Source organism: Mobula birostris, chromosome 4 (assembly GCF_030028105.1).
Source record: "Mobula birostris isolate sMobBir1 chromosome 4, sMobBir1.hap1, whole genome shotgun sequence".
NCBI lineage: Eukaryota > Metazoa > Chordata > Chondrichthyes > Myliobatiformes > Myliobatidae > Mobula > Mobula birostris.
Window position 1 is genome coordinate 51,012,038 of NC_092373.1, and position 23,179 is coordinate 51,035,216.

Here is a 23,179-nt window from a genome sequence, read left to right on the forward strand (position 1 = left end):
CTCTGGAAAATAAAATTGAAGACCTCAGAGCAAGGTTGCGGTACCAGAGGGATATAAGGGACTGCTGTGCACTTTGCTTCACGGAAATGTAGCTCATACCTGCCATTTTGGATGCAGTGCTGCAGCCTGAGGGTTTCACCATTAACTCCAAGGACAGGATGGTTGAGCCTTTTAAAGGTAGAGGAGCTGGAATATGCTTTATAATTAACTCATCGGAGTGCACAAACACAACGGTTCTGTCTCAATCTTGCACATCCGATCTGGAATATCTAGCGGTCAAGTGTCATCCATTTTATCTTCTGAAGGAGTTTTCCGCCGTCATCCTGGTAGCGGTGTACATTCCACATCTGGCCAACATCAGGCAAGCACTGAGCACCATGATTAGCAGTCATGAAACAGTGCACCCTAATGCCTTCCCTATCATTGCGGGTGGCAGATTTCAACCAGGACAGCTTGAAGAAGTATCGGAATAATTACCACCGACGTATCACCTGTGTAACGGATTGAGGCCACCTGATCACTCTTATTTCCTAGTCTTTGCAATTCTGAAGTTAACGTACTTTATTCGGTATGATCTTGTGTTGCTTTGACCAAAATTCAAAATTTCAAGTGATTTTCCATAGACATACTTCCAGATTTTTGTTCCTGTGGCCCCTTTAAAATGATACTGTTCACTTAATATTGTTTTATTTGGGATTGGGAATTAAATGTCCAAGGTTATCAGGTAATACGGAAGGATAGGCAGGAAAGTAAGGGAGCAGGGGTAGCGCTCTTAATTAAAGATGAGATCAGGGTGATAGTGAGAGACGATTTAAGATCTAAGGTGCAGAATCTTGAGTGTATCTGGGTAGGGATGAGGAATAGTAAAGGGAAAAAAATTACTGGTGAGAGTTACATTACAGTAACATAGGCAATAAACCGAGAAATATCTGAGGCATGTAAGAATGGAACAGCAGTTATCATGGGGGACTTTAACTTGCACATTGAGTGAATCAAGTTTGTCAAGGCAGTCTTGAGGAGGACTTCATAGAATGCATCCGTGATAGCTTTCTCGAACAGCATGTTACTGAGGGACTACGGTGTAGATTCACAGGGTTAATTCCCGGGATGGTGGGAATTTCATATGTTGAAAGATTGGAGCGACTGGGCTTACATACACTGGAATTTAGAAGGATGAGAGGGGATCTGATTGAAACATATAAGATTATTAAGGGATTGGACACACTGGAGGCAGGAAGCATGTTTCCGTTGATGGGTGAGTCCAGAACCAGAGGCCACAGTTTAAGAATAAGGGGTAGGCCATTTAGAGCGGAGTTGAGGAAAAACTTTTTCACCCAGAGAGTGGTGGATATGTGGAATGCTCTGCCCCAAAAGGCAGTGGAGGCCAAGTCTCTGGATGCCTTCAAGAAAGAGATGGATAGAGCTCTTAAAGATAGCAGAATCAAAGTTTATGGGGATAAGGCAGGAACTGGATACTGATTGTGGATGATCAGCCATGATCACAGTGAATGGCGTTGCTGGCTTGAAGGGTCGAACGGCCTACTCCTGCACCTATTGTCTATTGAACCTACAAGGAAATATGCTATCTTGGATCTGGTTCTATGCAATGAGACAGGTAAAATTGGCGATCTTGTAGTTAAGGATCCTCTTTGAAAGGGTGATGACAGTATGATTGGGTTTCTCATACAAATGGAGGGTGAATAGTTTGATCTAAAAGGAGTGTGTTATGCCTAAACAATGGAGACTACAATGGGATGAGGGAAGATTTGGCTAGTGTAGATTGTGAACACAGGCTATATGGTGGGACAGTTGAGGAACAGTGGAAGGCTTTCAAACAGATTTTTCATGGTGCTCAGTAAAAGTATATTCCAGTTAAAAGCAAGGATAGAAAGAGTGGGGAGAGCCAGCAATGAACAACTGAGGAAATAAAGGAAGGCACCAAATTAAAAGCTCATGCGTACAAACAACGTTGCCAAAAGTAGTGGGAAACTGGAAGATTGGGAAAACTTTAAAAAGCAACAAAGAACCACTAAGCGAACAATAAAAATAGGGAAGATAGATTATGAAGATAAACTAGCACAAAATATAAATAAAAGGGTAGTAAAAGTTTTTATAATTATATAAAGTGGAAAAGGGTGGCCAAAGTGAGCGTAGGTCCCTCGGAGGATGAGAAGGGGGAATTGATATTGGGTAATGAGGAAATGTCTGAGGCTTTAAATGTCTATTTTGTGTTGGTTTTCATGATGGAGGACACACCTAACATGCCAAAGAGAGATGATATGGATGCGATGGGAGGTGAGGACCTTGATTCAATAGATATCATGAAAGAGGTAATACTGAGAAAACTTGTGAGCTTGAAGATAGACAGGTCCTCTGGTCCTGATGGAATGCATCCCAGGGTACTGAAAGAAATGGCATAGGTCATAGTTGAGGCTTTGGTAACAATTTACTAAAATTCTCTGAGCAGGTCCTGTCGGATTGGAAGAAGGCAAATGTTGTGCCACTATTCAAAAAGGGATGTAGGCAAAAGGCAGGTAACTATAGGCCAGTTAGTTTAACATCTGTAGTTGGGAAAATACTTGAAGTTATCATTAAAGAAGAAATAGCAAAGCATCTGGAAAGAAATCGATCCACCATGCAGACACAGCATGGATTCAGCAAAGGCAGGCCCAGTTTGACGAACTTGGAATTCTTTGAAGATATAATGAGTACAGTGGATAGAGGGGAACAGATGGATGTTATTTACTTAAATTTTCGGAAGGTATTCAGTAAGGTGCCACATAAAAGATTTATCCATAAGATGAGGATGCAGAGTTGGGGGTAATGTATTAGCATGGATAGAGGATTGGTTAACCAGTAGAAAGTAGGGAGATGGAATATATGGGTGCTTCTCTAGTTGGCAATCAGTGGTGAGTGGTGTGCCGCAGGGGTCGGTGCTGGGCCTGCAACTGTTCACGATAACATTAACGATCTGGAAGGGGGGACTGAGAGGAGTATATCTACGTTTAGTGATGGCACTAAATGGAGTGGAAAAGCAAATTATGCAGAGGATACGGAAAGTCTGCAGAGAGTGAGTGGGCAAGGGTCTGGCAGATGGAGTACAATGTTGGTAAATGCGAGGTCATCCACTTCGGAAGGAAAAATGGAAGATCAGATTGGGGCTTAGGAGTGCTTGTGCATGAATCGCAAGGGTTGGTTTGCAGGTGCAGAAAGTTATCAAGAAAGCAAATGGAATATTGGCCTTCATTGCTAGAGGGATTGAATTTAAGAGCAAGGAGGTTATGCTGCAACTGTACAGGGTACTGATGAGGCCACATCTGGAGTACTGCATGCTGTTCTGGTCTCCTTACTTGAGGAAGGATATACTGGCTTTGGAGGCGGTACAGAGGATGTTCACCAGGTTGATTCCGGAGATGAGGTGATTAAACTCTGAGGGAAGATTGGGTTGCCTGGGACTATACTTGCTGGAGTTTGGAAGAATGAGAGATTCATATAAAATTATGAAAGGGATAGGTAAGATAGAGGCAGGAAAGTTGTTTTCACTGGTAGGTAGAGACTAGAACTAGGGGACATAGTCTCAAGATTCGGGGGAGTAAATTTCAATTGGGGATGAGGAGGAACTGCTTTTCTCAAAGACTGGTGAATCTGTGGAATTCTCTGCCCAATGATGCAGTGGAGGCTACCTCAGTAAATATATTTAAGATGAGGTTGTTTAGATTTTTGCATTGTTGGGGAATTATGGGTTATGGGGAAAAGACAGGTAGGTGGAAATGAGTCCGTAGCCAGATCAGCCATAATCTTATTGAATGGCGGAGCAGGCACGGCGGACCAGATGGCCTACTCCTGCTCCTATTTCTTATGTTCTTATGGAACCAGAGGAACCAACACGCTTGACCACTGTTATACCACATTTGAATACACTTGCAGTGCCATCCCACACCCACATTTTGGAAAGTCCAGTCACCTGGCTGTGCCAGCATACAGGCAAAGACTAAAGACGAGAGCAACAGTGGTGAGGAAGAAGAAGGTATGGTTAAGGGACGTGGAGGAGCACTTGCAGCACTGCTTCGAGTTGGTGACTGGACATTATTCAGGAAATCATCTTTGAATCTGAATGAATATGCCACAGTTGTCACCGACTTCATCAAGGCCTTTGTGAATTTCTGTGTGCCTTTGAGAACATACCGGATGTACCCAAACCAAAAGCTTTGGATAAACCAGGAGATTTGTATTCTGCTGAGAGCTAGGTCTGTGGCATTCAAGACCGATCATCCAGAAGTATACAAGAAGGCAAGGTATGACCTACAGAAGGCTATTTTAAAAGCTAAAATCAATTCCGACTGAAGTGAGAGGTGGAATTAGATGCATGTCTGTTCTGGCAGGGTTTGAAGGCCAATTCATCCTACAAGGTGAAATCTAACATCATGAAACTGTGGTCCTTCACTCCTAGACAAGCTCAACAACTAATGCACATTTTGAAAGGGAAAATAACCCTACACCTGTGCAAATCTCTGTAGCATCTGTTGACCACGTGATCTTTGTCACGGAGGCTGACATCAAAAAATCTTTTATGCGGGTGAACCGTCACAAGGCACCAGGCCCTGATGCTGTATCTGGTAGGGCACTGAACACCCGTGCCAACCAACTGGTGGGAGTTTTCAAGGACACCTTCAGTCTCTCACTGCTGTTGTCAAAGGTTCCCACTGGATTCAAAAGGGTGACAATCAAAACAGCACTTGGACCTGCTGTAGTCTGCCTATCGCCACAGCAGATCTTCAGCAGCTGCAGTCTCACTGGCTTTCCATTTGGCCTTGGATCACCTCGACAGTAGCAATTCCTACATCAGGCTGCTGCTTATTGATGACAATTCAGCGTTCAATGCCTTCATACCCTCAGTACTAATCAACAAGCTCCAAAATCTGGGCCTTTGTACATCCCGCGGCAATTGGATCCTTGTCTTCCTCATTAGGAGACCAGAGTTAGTGCAGGTCAGAAATAACATCTCCTCCTTGCTGACAATCAACACTGGTGCACTTTGAGGATGTGTGCTTAGCCCGTTGCTTTACTTTCTCTACAATCCATAACTGTGTGGCTAGGCACAGCACATGAGCTGATGATAGGACTGTTGTTGGCAGAATCTTGGATGGTGATGGGAAGGCGATCAGGAATGAGTTCAGTTAGCTGGTTGAATGGTGGCTCAGTAACAACCTGGCACTCATAGTCAGTAAGACCAAGGATTTGATTGTGGACTTCAGAAAAGGGAGGTCAAGGGAGCACATACCAGTCATCGTCGAGGGAACAGCAGTGGAAGGATGGGTTTTGATTTCCTGGGTGTCAACATCTCCTGAAGATCTATCCTGAGCCCAACATTGACGCATTTACTGAGAAGGCACAACACAACTATTGGATTAGGAGTTTGAAGAGATTTGGTTTGGCACTAAAGACTCGCAAATTTCTACAGATATATCATGGAGAGCATTCTAACTGGTTGCATCACCATCTGGTATGGAGGGGTGACTGCATAGAATTGGAAAAAGTTGTAGAATGTTGCGAATTTGGCTAGCTCCATCATGGGCACTAGCCTCCCCAGCATTGAGGACACCTTTAAAAGGCGATGCCTTAAAAAGGAGGCATCCAGCATTAAGGACCCCCATCACCCAGGTGGGTCCTCCTTTTATTGCTGCCATCAAGGAGGAGACACAGGAGCCTGAAGACACACACGTATTATTGTTTTTTTTTGGGAACAGCTTCTTGCCCTTCACCAGTAGATTTCTGATGGACAATGAACCGCATGTACACTACCTCAATAATGTTGCTTTTTTTTGTGCTACTTAATTCTTAGAATATAATTTTTTATAATGTCTAGTTATTTTATTATGTATTGCAATTTACTACTGCTGTAAAACAACAAATTTCACGACATATGCCATTGATATTAAACCAGATTCTGATTCTCAAATAGCAGTAGCACTTTAATAAGTCATTTGACAGAGTGCCACATGGTGGACTGGTTCAGGAGCTTAAGACATCTGGGATCCAAGGCCAGCTGACTAATTGGTTGCAAAATTGGTTTGGTCAAAAGAGACAGAGGAGGTTGATAGAAGCAGGTCCATGACCAGTGGTGCACTGTAGAGAATGGTGGTGAAGCCTTTGTAATTTGGGATGAATGTGAATGTATGGGCAATAGTTTGTATGATTGCAAGTGACATAAAAGTTACAAAACTTATGTTATGGGTAACAAGAAAGGTTGTTTAAGGGTACAGCAGGATTATAGATCAAATGGAAGGTTGGGTGGAGCAGTAGCAAATGAAATTTAGTCCTGACATATGCACAGAGGTGCCGTTGGGAAGTCAAACATGGGTAGGGCATGATTAATAACTGGGAAACTACTAAGTATGTTGAATAAGAGGACCTTGGTGTTAAAAGTGTCAACACAGGGTAGTTGGGGTGGTGAAGAAGGAATATGGTATGCTTAGCTTCGTAGTTAATAGCATAAAATATAAAAGCTGTGATGTTATGTTTCTATTTTACATAGTTCTTGTTGGACTGTACTTGGAGTATTATATGAGGTTCTGGTTATCATACTGATAAAAGGATTCAAATGTGCTGGAGGGAGTGCAGATGAGATTCACCAGGATATTGCCTTGGTTGAGGGACTTTAGTCATGGGGGAGAGATGGGTAGGTTAGGTTAATTTACCCTCGAAACCAAGGAGAGGCCTTGTAGGGGCTTTTAAAATTATACTTGGCCTAACAAGGTAGATAATTGGAATCTTTTTCCCTTGTAGGGATACAATAAGGAAAGGACGTAGTTAGAGGTGAGAGGAAGGAGTTTTAAAGGGAATTTGAGAGGTGGAGGAGGAAGAAGTGTTCTTTCCCACATAGAAAGTGATTGAAATCTGGAACTGGCTGCCAAATGAGTTGTTGTTGTTGGATACAATCACAGTTTAAGAGGCATTTAAAAGTACATTTGAATTGTAAGGCATAGAAGGATGTGGAACATACACAAAATGCTGGAGGAACTCAGTAAATTGGGCAGCATCAGTGGAGGGCAGTAAACAGTTCATGGTTTGGGCTAAGACCCTTCATCAGGACTGGAAAAGAATGGGGCAGAAGCCAGAATATTAAGGTGGGGAGGAAGGGGAAGGAAATGACACCAGGTAAGCGGTAAGTGGGGCCACACTGACATATTGATGAGATCAAAGCCATCACCTCATATTCTGCCTAGGTAGCCTCCAACCTGATGGCATGAATATTGATTTCTCTAACTTCTGTTAATTTCTCCTTCCTCCCGCCTTCTCTCTTTTTCCATCCTCCATTCTCATCACCCGCCCACCCCTTTTCTTCTGCTCATCTGACTAACACCAACCTCTGGTTCTCTTTCTCCTATGTTTTCTTTGTTCCACTGATCTCTGCTATAGGATTTCTTCCTCAGCTCTTTACCTTTTCCATCTACCTCTCCCAGTTCTTAATTCATCCTCGTCCCATTCTATTTCCTTCACCTGGTCTCATCTATCCCCTGCCAGCTTGTACTCCTACTCTCCCACCTCCTTATTCTGACTTCTTCCCTCTTCCTTTCCATTCCTGATGCAGTCTTGGTCTGAAACGTTGACTGTTTATTCTCCTCCATAGCTGCTGTCTGACTTGCTGAGTTCATCTAGCATTCTGAGTGTGTCTCAGTCCTGCTCACCTCACCTGGAATGTGTATCGGTCAAGTGTTGTCCATTTTATCTGCTGATGGAGTTTTCTGCCATCTTCCTTATAGCAGTGTACATTCCACCTCTGATCAACGTCAGGCAGGCACTGGAGAAGCTGAGCATCAGCAATCACTAAACAATGCATCCTGATGGCTTCCCTATATCATTGTGGGGGATTTCAACCAGGCCAACTTAAAGAGGTCTCTGAAAAACTACCGCCAACATGTTACTGGAGGAGCTAACACACTTGGGCACCATCAAGAATGCTTACCATGCTATTACACACCCGCACTTTAGTAAGTCCAATCGCCTGGCTGTACTTCTACTTCTGGTGTACAGGCAGAGACTGAAAACCACAGCACCAGTGGTGAGGACCAAGAAGATATGATCAAGGGAGACGGAGTGCTTGCAGGACTGCATTGAGTTGATGGACTGGACGATATTCAGGTATTCATCTCTGAATCTGAATGAATATGCCTCTATTGTCACTGACTTCATTAAGATCTGGGTGGATGAATGTGTGCCTTTGAGGACATACTGGAATGCCTAAACCAGAAACTGGATGAACCAGGATATTCATAGTCTGCTAAGGTATAGATCTGAGGGATTCAAGACTGGTGATCCAGATCTATACAAAAAGACCAGGCACGACCTATGGAAGGCTATTTTAAGAGTGAGATAGCAATTCCAATTGAAGTTGTATAGCTCTGGAAGGGTTTGCAGGGTTTGCCATTACTTCCTACAACACGAAACCTGACATCATGAATGGCTGTGATCTATGCAATTACAAAGAAGGCTCAACGGCAGCTATATTACATTAAGAGTTTGAAGGGACTTGGTTTGGCACCAAAGCCTCTCAAAAATTTCTTCAGATGTACAGTGCAGAGCATTTTAACTGATTGCATTGCCACCTGGTTTGGAGGGGTGACTGCACAGGACTGGAAAAATCGGCACTAAGTTACAAACTCATGGGCACTAGCCTCTTCAGTATCAAGGACATGTTAAAAAAGCGATGCCTCAAAAAGGTGGCATTCATTATTAAGGACCCCAACACACAGGACATGTCCTCTTGTTTCTATCATCAAGGAGGAGCTACAGGAGTCTGAAGAGGCACACTCCACACTTGAGGAACAGTTACCTCTCTTCTGCCATGATATTCCTGAATGGACATTGAACCCATGAACACTACCTCGGTACCTCTTGCTCTCTTTTTGCAATACTTATTTACAAACGTTTGTAATTTAATGTTCTTATTTGATATATAATACATGATGCAATTTATAGATTTTATTATTATATATTTCAGTGTACTACTGCTGCAAAACAACAAATTTCATGACAAAATGCCAGTGATGTTAATTCTGATTTTGAAGATTTCCAGCATTTTCAGAATCTCTTGTGTTTATAAAAGAATGTGGATCTAGTGTGGATTAATGGGATTTGTGTAGATGGGCAAAACGTGTACAGACCAATATTTGTGCTTGATCCCCATGCTCTTCAACAAAGGCTACTGGATTACGTTAATTATAAAAGGTGTTGACTGATTCATCTCTTCCTAATCCACTGATGTTTTGGTTGTCCCAGCACCAACTAACTGAAATTGTTTTAGATAGATTTAGGATTGAATTAACCATCTTCCAGTTAGTTATTACTCAGCCATTTAATGCATATGTACATTTTTTGTAGATTTGTTTATTGCATTAATTGTTAATCTCCATTGCCTTAGAGTGAAGGCACACTTCTGGCAACAGGTTCATATGATGGATTTGCACGAATATGGACAAAAGATGGTGAGTAAACAACATTTACAACTTCAGGATTTATTTGATCCAATATTATTTTTATCCCTGGCATTATTGTTGTGTGAGACATTCATATGGATTATTTTTAGGTGACAGAAAGGGTGGCGCTTTAGCCCATTGAATCAATGCCAGCTCTCACTTATTTCTTTGTAGTCTATCCTCTCTCAGGTGTTGGTTGGCAAGGGAGAACTTGATGTTATTTTTGTGCTAACTCTTGGAAAGAGTATAAAAGCCTTCCAAGTGCTTTCATTTATTTTGTTTTTTTAATGCCTAGTGTAGAATCACTTCATTTTGGCACCATTGCATTTTGATCTTTCTTTATATGTTTATAAGAGCTTTGGCCAGAAAATTCCTTATCCTATGACAAATATATTCCATCAGTATTTGTTTGCTGTTTAATCTGGATTGTTAACGTAGATGTTAATGTAGCATATTCACAGTTCAGGTGCATTGCATTGTAATGATGTAGACCTGTAATGACATTATGTGTCTATATAACTACATGTAATATCACTAGATCCATAAACTTAGCTATTGCCCGAACATGTGGTTGTTTTATGAAGTAGAGTAAATTCAATCCAAACCTGAATGTTGTTTAGAACTTGTTACATGATCTATATCTTGTAATTATTGAGGGTTATTGTTCTGATGGAGAAAAGCTCATTGCTGAAGATGGGTGGGTCCTGGACAAAAAGTTGAGAAGCTTTTACAGGGGTGTCCCCTGACTGAGACACTTGCCCACCAACAGTCAGTCACCTTTCTCTGTGCTAAGTACGGTTCCATCCAGTCAACTGCTTTCCCCGATATCCATTCACATTAATTTTACAAAATTTCTTGTCGCTGCATTTAGTGAAGATCAGTACCATTGATCTTCTAGTTTTTGGATTTCAGTTTTCTTGTCTGTAGTTAGGCCTACAATAAGTAGCAGTTGTCCTACTGAAACCCAAACCGTGGTTGAATGAGAAGACTTTGAATAAGTACTGGTTCATAACACCTTTCATCATGGGGTTGATTGATTATAGACTAATGGAACAGTAATTGGCTGGATTGTATTTGAACTCTTTTGGGCAGGATATGTGCATGGGTATTTTTCCAGATTTTTTGGAAATGTGTCAATATTGTGCCTGAATAGTTTGATTAGTGATGGTTCTTCTGCAGTGTTACAAGCCACATACTGTGGAGCTCATAACATAGAAACATAGAAAATAGGTGCAGGAGTAGGCCATTCGGCCCTTCGAGCCTGCACCGCCATTTATTATGATCATGGCTGATCATCCAACTCAGAACCCCGCCCCAGCCTTCCCTCCATACCCCCTGACCCCCGTAGCCACAAGGGCCATATCTAACTCCCTCTTAAATATAGCCAATGAACTGGCCTCAACTGTTTCCTGTGGCAGAGAATCCCACAGATTCACCACTCTCTGTGTGAAGAAGTTTTTCCTAATCTCGGTCCTAAAAGGCTTCCCCTCTATCCTCAAACTGTGGCCCCTCGTTCTGGACTTCTCCAATATCGGGAACAATCTTCCTGCATCTAGCCTGTCCAATCCCTTTAGGATCTTATACGTTTCAATCAGATCCCCCCTCAATCTTCTAAATTCCAACGAGTACAAGCCCAGTTCATCCAGTCTTTCTTCATATGAAAGTCCCGCCATCCCAGGAATCAATCTGGTGAACCTTCTTTGTACTCCCTCTATGGCAAGGATGTCTTTCCTCAGATTAGGGGACCAAAACTGCACACAATACTCCAGGTGTGGTCTCACCAAGGCCTTGTACAACTGCAGTAGTACCTCCCTGCTCCTGTACTCGAATCCTCTCGCTATAAATGCCAGCATACCATTCGCCTTTTTCACCGCCTGCTGTACCTGCATGCCCACTTTCAATGACTGGTGTATAATGACACCCAGGTCTCGTTGCACCTCCCCTTTTCCTAATCGGCCACCATTCAGATAATAATCTGTTTTCCTATTTTTGCCACCAAAGTGGATAACTTCACATTTATCCACATTAAATTGCATCTGCCATGAATTTGCCCACTCACCCAACCTACCCAAGTCACCCTGCATCCTCTTAGCATCCTCTTCACAGCTAACACTGCCACCCAGCTTCGTGTCATCCGCAAACTTGGAGATGCTGCATTTAATTCCCTCATCCAAGTCATTAATATATATTGTAAATAACGTGCTGTTTGCTCACAGTGCACAATGGAGTGAGCTCAATTCGCTGAAAAGTCAGCTCCCGAGGGTGGAGGGTGACCTCATGGGAAATATGAGATGCATCATTCACTGTATTTTTCTGACAGAAAATGTCTATGGTGATGTATCTAAACCATGGAGATTGTCAAAGACACTGAATTGATTCTTTCGTTACTATAGGCAGGCAAAGTCTTAACAGCTCTTCCCTTCAGGACTTGGCCAAGGCTAAAGGCTGATTTATACTTGTGTGTACTAGCTTACGCCATAGCCTATGCAAGTGGGCTACAGCGTTGTGAGCATTTATACTTGTGCGTTGGTGTGTCTGTGTCGCTCTGCAATTCATGGCCAAAACGCTAGTTGTCGGTGGGGTTTCTGTGCCACTGTGTTGAATTTCTTCGTGTTGAAGCGCAACACGAAGAAACTCAAACTTTAAACAATGGCGACTGAAACTGAAGGAGGGTGAATTTTCTGTATGTACAGTGTAGTTTCACTTAACAGAATCGGGAAGTTTGAGCCAAAATCGATTTGTTGAAAAAAAAATCAGCATGTGCATGGCACATATTCGCACATACACGCACGTCACGCATGCACAGGTACATGCATTCGCACACACCTGCCCGCGCAAGGCTTCTTGGTCATGGTAGTCTTTCTCGGGGTAAACACAAGTTTAAAGGGAGCGTCTTTTTTCATAAAGGCGAAAATCCTCTTTCGGTTAACGAAAACGTGCTAATGTAGGTCTTTCGTAAAAGCGAAAGGTCGTAAAGAGAACGTTTGGAAAGCAGGGGACACCTGATACTCAGAGACTGGCAATCACCATTTGAGTTTTAGCTTCAAGTGGAAGTCAACAGGCTGTAGCAGCTAGCTACAAACTGGCGTCAAGCACAGGGTCCTCCATAATTTCGGAGGTTTGTAAAGCTTATGAAAAGCATTGCAGCCAGAGTTCCTTCCCTGCCCTTCAGTCACCCAATGGGAAACTATTGCAGGGTAGGAGGAAATGCGATGCTACCAAGCAGACCAATCACAGTTGTTGAGGTCTGCATTGCCGCGACGTGTAGTTACATTTTGGGAGAGGTGCGCGTCAGGCTACGGCGTAGGGTTTGGCGTAGAGTACAGCGTAGTTATGTTGCTACGACGTACATTTGACACACAAATATAAATCATCCTTAGAGTAGCTGCTACTTCACTGTAAGAATCAACAATGGAGAGCAAGTAACTCTTTGTGCCTGCTTTCATTCTTAATAATCTCTTTTTTTTTTGTCTCTTTGTTAAGGTAATCTTGCTAGTACCTTAGGCCAACATAAAGGACCTATATTTGCATTAAAATGGAACAAGAAAGGAAATTTTATTCTTAGTGCAGGAGTGGATAAGGTAAGATTCTGACTTCAGTGCAAGCAATTGCAAATTCTTATTTAGCACTTAAATTGACAGTGTTTTTGTATGTACTTCATGCTACTAAATAGATATCTAACATGTATGTGGGCTATTTCTGGCCTGTATAGAAGCATCAAACACACTTGTGAGGACTGGGTAGACTGCTGGTCTGATTGGTTTGCAAGTTCAGATCACCAACTATACTGCTACTGAGTTTGATTTTAATTGAGTATATTCCAGTAGCAGTCCAGTCTTATTTGGTAGTCACTAAATCATCTGTCACTGGGCTTAATTAACAAAAATTACTCAAAAATTAACAAAATCAAGGCATACATGGAGAATTTGTATTCAGAGTATCAGGTGAATGAAAATGTTGCCAGACCACATTTTCAATGGCTTAGATTGGAAACTTGTAAAAATTATGGTGATCTGTTCAAGGCCAGAGAGTCTACTTGGCAAAATTAAAACCGAGATCATGAGGGTGGAGGATATGGGGACTCAGATACTTTTCTCATAGCATTTTCTTTATGGGCCTTAATGCAAATTCACTTTCAGAGCTGTCATCACAAGAAGTAAAACCTAGTTCACATTAACTTCATTTTTCTGTAATAAATACTGGACTTTGTCAATGTACTCCATAAATTTTTAGCTTTAGCAAAAGAAAACTTTACATGCGCATTTTAAGATTCCACGGGCTGCAGAGAAATGTACTGTTTCAATTTACAGTTATGAAATATAAGGTTCTCATGAACTGAAAGTATAACCAATCAGAAAATTACTTAATGTAAAATAAACTTGGTTGCACTTGGCTAAGCTCAATTTGGAGAGAAGTCAAAATGAGAAAACTGGAAGATTTTATTTTAAAATGGAAGTCAATGATGCCAAATGCTTAAGCATACTTTGTAAGTTGCTATATTTTTTAAATTGGATGGAACAAATTCCATAATGAAATGCTAGTAGCATCAAATACCAAGCCTGCTATTCAGTGTCCTGAACTGGTAATGGCTGTAAAAAAATGATTTCCAGGAAATTATGGTGACAAACATCTGAAAATAACCAAGTAGTTAATTAATTTAAAAATTTGTTCTTTATGTAAGTGACCTGTTATGTTTGATTAAACTAAAACATGTAAAGGTGATTTGAATTCAGTCTGGCCTCGTTTGGCAAAACAAAATTGTTGTACACCACTGAACTAATCATTGAGTTATGATTTTTGCAGACAACAATTATTTGGGATGCCCATACAGGAGAGGCCAAACAGCAATTTCCTTTTCACTCCGGTAAGCTTCCAGAAATCTTAGCACAGGATACTCATAGGAGCTACTAAACGTTTTCCCTTCTTGTTGAATAGTTGAATTATCATTTTTGAATGATGATGTAGAGATATTCATGAACTTTGGTGCAGGATTCTAACATTGCACATCTTCTCAAATCACATACTTTTCTGTTCAAAAGTGAAGAGTTGTTATAAATTTTCAAGGCTTCCTTTCAAATGGTTAAGCAATTTGTTGCAAAGATAGATGATTGTTAGAACTGCAGTTATAGAATAAAAAGTCAAAAATTACTTCTGTAATTGAAAATTCTTACACACAATAGTGACATAGAAATTAATCAGCATAAATACAGGTAGTCCATGGAATACATAAAGAAAAGTCTGCAAACTGATTTTTCCATCAGTCAGAACTTTCTGTTTGCTATAGTAAGCCATGTCAGATATGATATGTGTACTGGTTATTTTTTTTCCAGTTCACTGAATAATCATTATAATACTACCCTTTATAAAACAAATTACTTTCAAATTTTGAGTATCAGCCCTGAATCATGGTCATGGTATCAACCATTTTATCTGAGCAATATTGTTTGATGTTTAATTGCTTGATGCGTCTGTCTTCTCCCCCCCCCCACCCCACCACAACCATCTTTTAAAGTGCTTACAGTTCTAGTTATGCACTAGAAAATGATATTAAGTTTTTAAATGTGATTAATTTACAAAATCAAAGAAACCCTATAATTATCCTAAAAAACTGAAATTGTTGAACTAAACCCATAATCAGCTGTAAGATGTGAACTTACACAGCTTCGGTGTGCTGTAGATTCCTATTTGTAGCTTTTGGGGAAATCTCAGCTATCTCCTGATGTGCTTTTGGACTGCAACCAAGAATTTGCTGGCAGCATTTCTGCAATAGGTTTAGAACTTTTCACTTGTTTTATCTGTTGTAAAGTTTTAAGTACATATTGAAAAATAATTAAAAATGAAAATTAATGTATTTTAAAAAAAGGCAGACAATTTGGCAAAATTTTTGCAGTTACCACAAATGAAATAGTTTTGAATTAGTTGCCTGGCAATGATTATTGCTGAATGGCAAGATTAATAGCGATGCTTCATACATTTAGGCAATAGACAATAGGTGCAGGAGTAGGCCATTCGGCCCTTCGATCCAGCACCGCCATTCACTGTGATCATGGCTGATCATCCACAATCAGTACCCCATTCCTGCCTTCTCCCCATATCCTTTAACTCCGCTATCATTAAGAGCTCTATCTAACTCTTTCTTGAAAGCATCCAGAGAATTGGCCTCCACTGCCTTCTGCCAGAGCATTCCACAGATCCACAACTCTCTGGGTGAACAAGTTTTTCCTCAACTCTGTTCTAAATGGCCTACCCTTTATTCTCAAATTGTGATCTCTGGTTCTGGACTCCCTCAACATCAGGAACATGTTTCCTGCCTCTAGCGTGTCCAATCCCTTAATAATCTTATATGTTTCAATCAGATCTCCTCTCATCCTTCTAAATTCCAGTGTATACAACCCCAGTCGCTCCAATCTTTCAACATATGACAGTCCTGCCATCCCTGGAAAAAAATACCGAGCAGATTTTCCATCAATATTATTACTTCTGTTGGCATACTACCAAACTTTATTGCTGGTTGGAGACAAGCCAGCTATGGCAATTCCCCTCCTACCATCTACGCTGATTGAGTCAAGAAGGGCAGCATAAATGGCCACAGTGGAAATAATTTGGAAGATATATAGCTCGGGTGGTTGATGGTTGAGTTGAATTGTTCTCTGATCTTAGCAGTTTACCTGCAAACATTTCGTCACCATACAAGAAGGTATCATCTGTTAATTAACCAAGGAGCTACCAAATGTGTTGGCTTTCCATACATTTGAGATGTCTTGGAAATTATGGCCCAACTACTCCGAGAACGTAGAATTTTGGTTGAACATAAGCCGCAGCAACATTGAAGAGAGTACTTTGCAGACCAAAAGAACAAACCAAGCTATTGGACAAGACCAATGTGGTCTACAAAATCGAATGCGGGTACCGCAGCAAATAGTATGTCAGCCAAACTGGGAGAAAACTATCCACAAGGATCCATGAACATCAACTGGCTGTTCAGTGGCATGATCAACTTTCCGATCTCTATCCATGAAGATCAAGAGGGGCACAAATTCGATTGGGCATCAGTGAATGTCATAGTGCAGGCAAACATGCAGCATACAAGAGAATTCCTAGAAGCATTGTTTTCCAAGAACAATTCTGTAAACAGTCATGTAGACCTTGATCCTATTTATTAACAGGCAAAATTCTAGACCGTAATGCACGAAGTTCGCCACACAACTAATCAGCGACGAGACTTCCTCCCTTCATCACAAATGAGTCTCTCTAATGATGACCAATCAACTGATTAATGAGTATATTAAGACCACGCATTCAGAGAATGTACAGATGGGTGGATGGCGGCCTTATTCTTCACTTGTGAAGATCAGGAGGGAAGAAGAGCCCTTGGGAATGATGGCACGATCGTTGGTGACTGTAGAGGCCAATTCTGGGTCAACAGTAGGGACACGGGAACAGCTAGGATGTGGGTAGTAGGATCCTTCCTGCGTCTCCTCTTCAGCAGTTGCTCTTCCAGATTCCTAAAAATTCTTGGCTGCTCAGTGGATCGTTGGTCTCTGCCACAAGCCAACTGCTGCCACTTGATGACCTCAGTATTAGCCTGCTGCTTAAGTTGATCTTTGTACCTCTTGCGCAGGGCATCATGATCTCTCTTGCCCTAAGAGAGTTCTCTACAGAGTACTGCTTTCAATAACCTGGAGTTGTCTGTGCGGGACACGTGGCCTGGCCAGCGAAGCTGCTTTAGCAGTAAAGTGGCTTCAGTGCTTGGAAGTTGAGCCTTCTCCAGGACCTCGTTGTTGACGATACGATCCTGCTAGCCGATACCCATCATGGAGTGGAGGTGGTGCTGATGAAAGCGCTTGAGCAACCGGCTTTGCTTGCAGTACAAGGCCCAGGCTTCGAAGCCGTATAACAGAGTTGTGACGAGGGCAGCCCTGTACACCTGGATTATGCAACTGGTGGTTCTTCCACGTTTCTGGGGATGCTTGAGGGACTGCTGGCTCTGGCGAGTCAATTGTCAACACCTGTTACTACTATAGTGTCATTGGAGATGACGCTGCCCAAGTAGGTGAACTGCTCAACTGTGGTGGGAGGGTGGTTGTCAATGGTGATCCGAGGTGGATTGTAAATGCCATGAGGCGGTTTCAGGAGGGGATCATTGCTTTCTTCAGACTGAGCGTTAAACTGAAAGCCCTTGACACCACAGTTAACAGCACTCTGATGTTGTCTCCTCGTATGGTGATGAAACATTTGCAAGTGAATTTCCAAGATTGGAGAACAACTCAACCCAACCAATGGCCATAGTTTTAATAGTTGTCAGGCTGGGAAATCAGCTTGTATATCAGTGCAGTGCAGCAACTTAATTTTAAATGAAAGTGAACCATTGGCTACTGGGAGAGGTACAGCTTTTTTATTTGATTCAACTACTTTACTTTTTATCTCTTTTTAAAACGGATATTGTTACTTTAGTTCGGAAGCCTTGTGCCTTACTATGCTACATTAACATGCTGTGAGCTGAGCTACCAAGTGAAGTCTAGCCAGGGCTACTTTGTAAGACTCTATGGTTTAACCACTGGCAGGTGGTGATCTGAGAGCAGAAAAAGCTGTCCCTTCTTTAGAATTTACTTTAAGCCAGCCTTAATCATTGATAGATAATTTTGGTTTATAAATCAATGTATAATCGAAATTTAATCAAAGAAAATGCATGTCAGTTGATTTGTAATCCAAACTCCTAAATAGTTATAAGTTTTCAGATTAGTTATGGCAGCGTGTTTTTTTTTTGAGAAAAGTAGACTGATACAGGTTTCTTTGGTTAACTTTTTTCCAAATATATATTTGAAGTCATTTTGTTAATATTCAGCTTGACTTTGTATTGTAACAGTTGCCATCCTGACGTGTGCATCCAGGAACTTCAGAAAAATACTATCCAAAATGGGAGAGTTTTAGTTATTGTTCGCCTTGTGATGGTGATCAATTCAGCCCAGAAAGTTGTGCAGAGAATGTTGAACTTGGAAAAACTAAAAAAGGGGAATATAATGTAGATTTTCATCAATGTTTGATCATGAGTTGGTATTTTTAGCAAAATCCAGCCGATTTACCTTTTAGTTTTGATTGGAGTGGTGGAACTCTAAAACATAGAAACGAGTCATTCAAGCTGTCTAGCCCATGCCAAGCTATTATTCTACCTTGTCCACTCAACCTGCACCTGGACCATAGCCCACACATCTAAGTATAAGTTGACCAACACACATCCAGAACGATTGGGACCTGTTAGGAAAGGATTAAATAAATAAACACCTCTAACCCACTTGATGATCACCTCACCCTTAGATAATTAAAAAAAAACCCAAAAATGACAAATGACAAGGAAGAATATATTATTGAAGTACAGTACAGGCAAGATACTTTACAAGATGTCTGTATTTACTTAGATCAGCAAGTTGGCAATTGCCACTGCTAAAGTGAAGGGTTGGATTATACAACTAAGTGGAGTTGCGTGTCTGAAAGTGGGGATCATCAGGATTGACAGTTCTGCACCTTTGCTACGTGGAGTTTAAACCACTTTATGAGAACTTTACCTCGTGGAGATGTTCCATCTTTCATTGTTTTCCTTAAGCACATCTGTTTTTGTTTTGATTCGCTGTCAGCAAAGAAATGGAGCAACCTTTTGTTTCTTTATACAAGTCGCATAAGCTTTTCACAGACACACCGGTCGAGTTTTTTCAGAACTTCCACTTTATTTTGTATAGATAACATATGGTATTTGTGCTTTACACCACAAGGTACACTTCCTTTATTCAATGAAGACATGACTGGGGCTAGATAAGCACAGGTTATAAAAATAAAAGCAGAATAAAACAGAGAAATGACTTCCTTCATTTAAAGACTGTGCCAACAGCTAATCCTGCTAATGGCACCACCAAAACAGTTGTGATAGGTTGGTGTAGTGATGTGGGAAATTTAAAGTTAGGCTAGCAAAAATTATGTCCTAGTGGCAATCGAACTGGATTACTGATCGCCGGATTCTTGGTGGTCGACTTGTACTTAACCAAATTTCTCTTAAATGTTAACAACAGGAATTCTGCAGATGCTGGAAATTCAAGCAACACACATCAAAGTTGCTGGTGAATGCAGCAGGCCAGGCAGCATCTCTAGGAAGAGGTACAGTCGACGTTTCAGGCCGAGACCCTTCATCAGGACTAGTCACAGGGTCTTGGCCTAAAACGTTGACTGTACCTCTTCCTAGAGATGCTGCTTGGCCTGCTGCGTTCACCAGCAACTTTGATGTGTGTTGCTTCTCTTAAATGTTATTGGACCTTTAACCACAACTTCCACTGGCAGCTTGTTCCACACTCGCACCATTCTCTGAGTGAAGTAGTTCCCCCTCAGGTTCCCCTTAAATATCTCACCTTTCACCCTTCACTGTTAACCTACTGCAATTCTTTGAGGAAATTGCAAGCAGGGTAGACGAAGGAGATGCAGTAGATGTGTTGTACTTGGACTTTCAGAAGGCCTTTGACAAGGTGCTTAGCAAGGTAAGAGCCCATGGAATTACAGGGAAGTTACTAGCATGGGTGGAGCACTGGCTGGTCGGCAGAAAACAGAGAGTGAGAATAAAGGGATCCTATTCTGGCTGGCTGCCGGTTACCAGTGGAGTTCCACAGGGGTCGATGTTGGGACCGTTACTTTTTACAATGTACATTGTAAAAAGTACATTGTAAAAAGTAACGGTCCCAACATCGACCCCTGTGGAACTCCACTGGTAACCGGCAGCCAGCCAGAATAGGATCCCTTTATTCTCACTCTCTGTTTTCTGCCGACCAGCCAGTGCTCCACCCATGCTAGTAACTTCCCTGTAATTCCATGGGCTCTTAGCTTGCTAAGCAGCCTCATATACAATGTACAAAGGTGGAGGAGTGGGTAGTGTTGAGGAAACAGAGAGCCTGCAGAGAGACTTACATAGTTTAGGGGAATGGGCAAAGAAGTGGCAAATAAAATATAATGTTGGAAAGTGTATGGTCATGCACTTTGGTGGAAGAAATAAAATGGGCAGACTATTATTTAGATGGGGAGAGAGTTCAGAATGCAGAGATGCAAGGAGACTTGGGAGTCCTTGTGCAACATACCCTAAAGGTTAACCTGCAGGTTGAGTCGGTTGTGAAGATAGCAAATGCAATGTTAGCATTTATTTCTAGAGGTATAGAATATAAGAGCCGGGTTGTGGTGTTGAGGCTCTATAAGGCACTTGTGAGACCATACTTGGAGTATTGTGTGCAATTTTGGGCTTCTTTTTTAGAAAGGATATACTGACATTGGAGAGGGTTCAGAGAAGATTCACGAGAATGATTCCAGGAATGAGAGGGTTACCATATGAGGAACATCTGGCAGCTCTTGGGTTGTATTCCCTGGAGTTCAGGATAATGAGGGGGGATCTCATAGAAACATTCCGAATGTTAAAAGGCCTGATCAGATTAGATATGGCAAAGTTATTTCCTATGGTAGGGGATTCTAGGCCAAGAGGGCATGACTTCAGGATTGAAGGATGTCCTTTTAGGACTGAGATGCAAAGAAATTACTTAAGTCAGAGGTGGTAAATCTGTGGAATTTGTTGCCATGAGCAGCTGTGGAGGCCAAGTCACTGGGCGTATTTAAGGCAGAGATAGGTAAGTTCTTGATTAGCCAGGGCATCAAAGGGTGTCTGGTGAAAGCAGGGGAGTGGGGATGACTGGATGAAGTGGATCAACCCATGATTGAATGGCGGAGCAGACTTGATGGGCCAAATGGCCTACTTCTGCTCCTAGGTCTTATGGTCTTATGATCTCTAGTTCTACTCTATCCAACCTAGGTGAAAAAGGCCTACTTACATTTACCCTATCATATTGTATTTCTGTCAATCTCTCCTCATCCTCTTACGCTCCAGGCAAGAAAGTCCTAAATCCTTTCCCTATAACTCAGATACTCAAGTCCCAGCAACATCCTTGTAAATTTTCTCTACACTCTTTCAATCTTATTGATACCTGTCCTGTAGGTAGGTGACCACAGCTGCACACAAAACTCAAAATTTGGCCTCACCAAGGTTTCATACTACTTCAACATAATATCCTAACTACTATACGTGACTTTCTGGGAATTATGAATCTGTATTCCCAAATCCTTCTGTTCTACTACACTCCTGAGTGCTCTACCATTCACTTTGTAAGTCTCACTCTGGTTTGTTCTTCCAAAGTGCAACACCACACACTTGCCTGAATTAAATTCCTTCTGCGATTTTTCAACCTATTTTTCCAGCTGGTTCAGATCCAACTGCAAGCTTTGATAGCCTTCCTCTTGTCCACTATGCCCCCAGATGTGGGTTCAGCTACATACTTGCTTATCTGGTTTACCTCTTTGTCATCCTAATTATTAATATAAATGAGAAACAACAGTGGTCCCAGCACCGCTCCTGCAGCACACCTCCAGACACAAGCCTCCAATTAGAAAGGCACCCATTCTGGCTTCTGTCACTAATCCAATATTGAATTCAGTTTATTACTTCATCCTAAATGCCGAGTGAATGAACCTTCAGACCAGCTTCCATGTGGGACTTTGTCAAAGTGGACAACATCTACTGTGTTTCCTTCATCAACGTCCCCACTAACCATCTTGGAAAAACTCTACGACAGGTTGGACTTGACCTACCATGCGCAAAGCCACGTTGACTATCCCTAATCAGCATCTGTCTATCCAAATACTTGTATATCCTGTCTCTTAGAATAGCTTTCAATAAATTACCCACTACTAATGTCAGACTTACAAGCCTATAATTTCCCAGTTTATTCTTAAACCTTTTCTTGAACAGTGGAACAACGGTAGCTATCTCCCGGTCGTTTGGCACCTCACCTGTGTCTAAGGACATTTTAAATACCTCTTCCAGGACTCCTGCAATTTCTGCACCAGCCTCCCACTAGCCTCAATTGTTCTTTACTAAGAATTATTTTAATCAAGCTATTTGATCAGGAAGACACACAAACAACATTAAGTGGTGGAATCTTAAGGTATTTTGATTACTGATTTGGTGTTCAGATTGTATTTCAAATTTTAATCACATTAAACAGTTTATGAAAAGGAGCTTTCTAATCATGAAAATCTTCAACTAGCTATTAATCATCACTAATATTTTAGTCAATTATTTAGAAAAAATGTTAATTGGCATTTCCTCACTTCCTAAATATTTCTACATATTTTTGATTTTATAATTAGAAACCTGAGTGAATTTATCTTTTTTTTCAGTGTTTGTAAGATTGGGACAAATATTTCTACATGGGTGCAGTTTGTACTATTTACCAATATGTTTCTCTTCTCTGCTTTATATTTACAGCGCCAGCACTAGATGTTGATTGGCAAAGCAACAACACATTTGCTTCTTGCAGCACGGACATGTGCATCCATGTCTGCAAACTAGGTGCAGATAGGCCTATCAAGACATTCCAGGGACACACGGTAATGGCTGCCCAGATTTAATTTTATTGCCATTTATTTTTCCTAAAAGCACTGAATAAATGTGGTAATGATCAATCAGATTTAGTATGTAATAGCAAGTCTTCAATGATGATTAGCTGAAGACAAAGATGCAGTACCTATAAAAAGTATCAATCCCCTTGGAAGTTTTCATGTTTTGTTGTTTTACAACTTTGAATCACAGTGGATTTGATTTGGCTTTTTTTGACACTGATCAACAG

At 41.3% G+C, this 23,179-nt stretch overlaps 1 protein-coding gene across 2 annotated transcripts in view; it reads left to right on the forward strand.

Annotated features, from left to right (window-relative positions):
* tbl1xr1a (TBL1X/Y related 1a) overlaps nt 1-23,179 on the forward strand; it is a 176,176-nt gene that overhangs the window by 120,134 nt on the left and 32,863 nt on the right. For both annotated transcript variants that reach the window (XM_072255328.1, XM_072255327.1), the window contains 4 exons: nt 9,422-9,485; nt 12,960-13,057; nt 14,280-14,340; nt 22,819-22,940. In XM_072255328.1, coding sequence (XP_072111429.1) covers nt 9,422-9,485; nt 12,960-13,057; nt 14,280-14,340; nt 22,819-22,940 — 345 coding nt within the window. The remainder of the gene's footprint in view (nt 1-9,421; nt 9,486-12,959; nt 13,058-14,279; nt 14,341-22,818; nt 22,941-23,179) is intronic.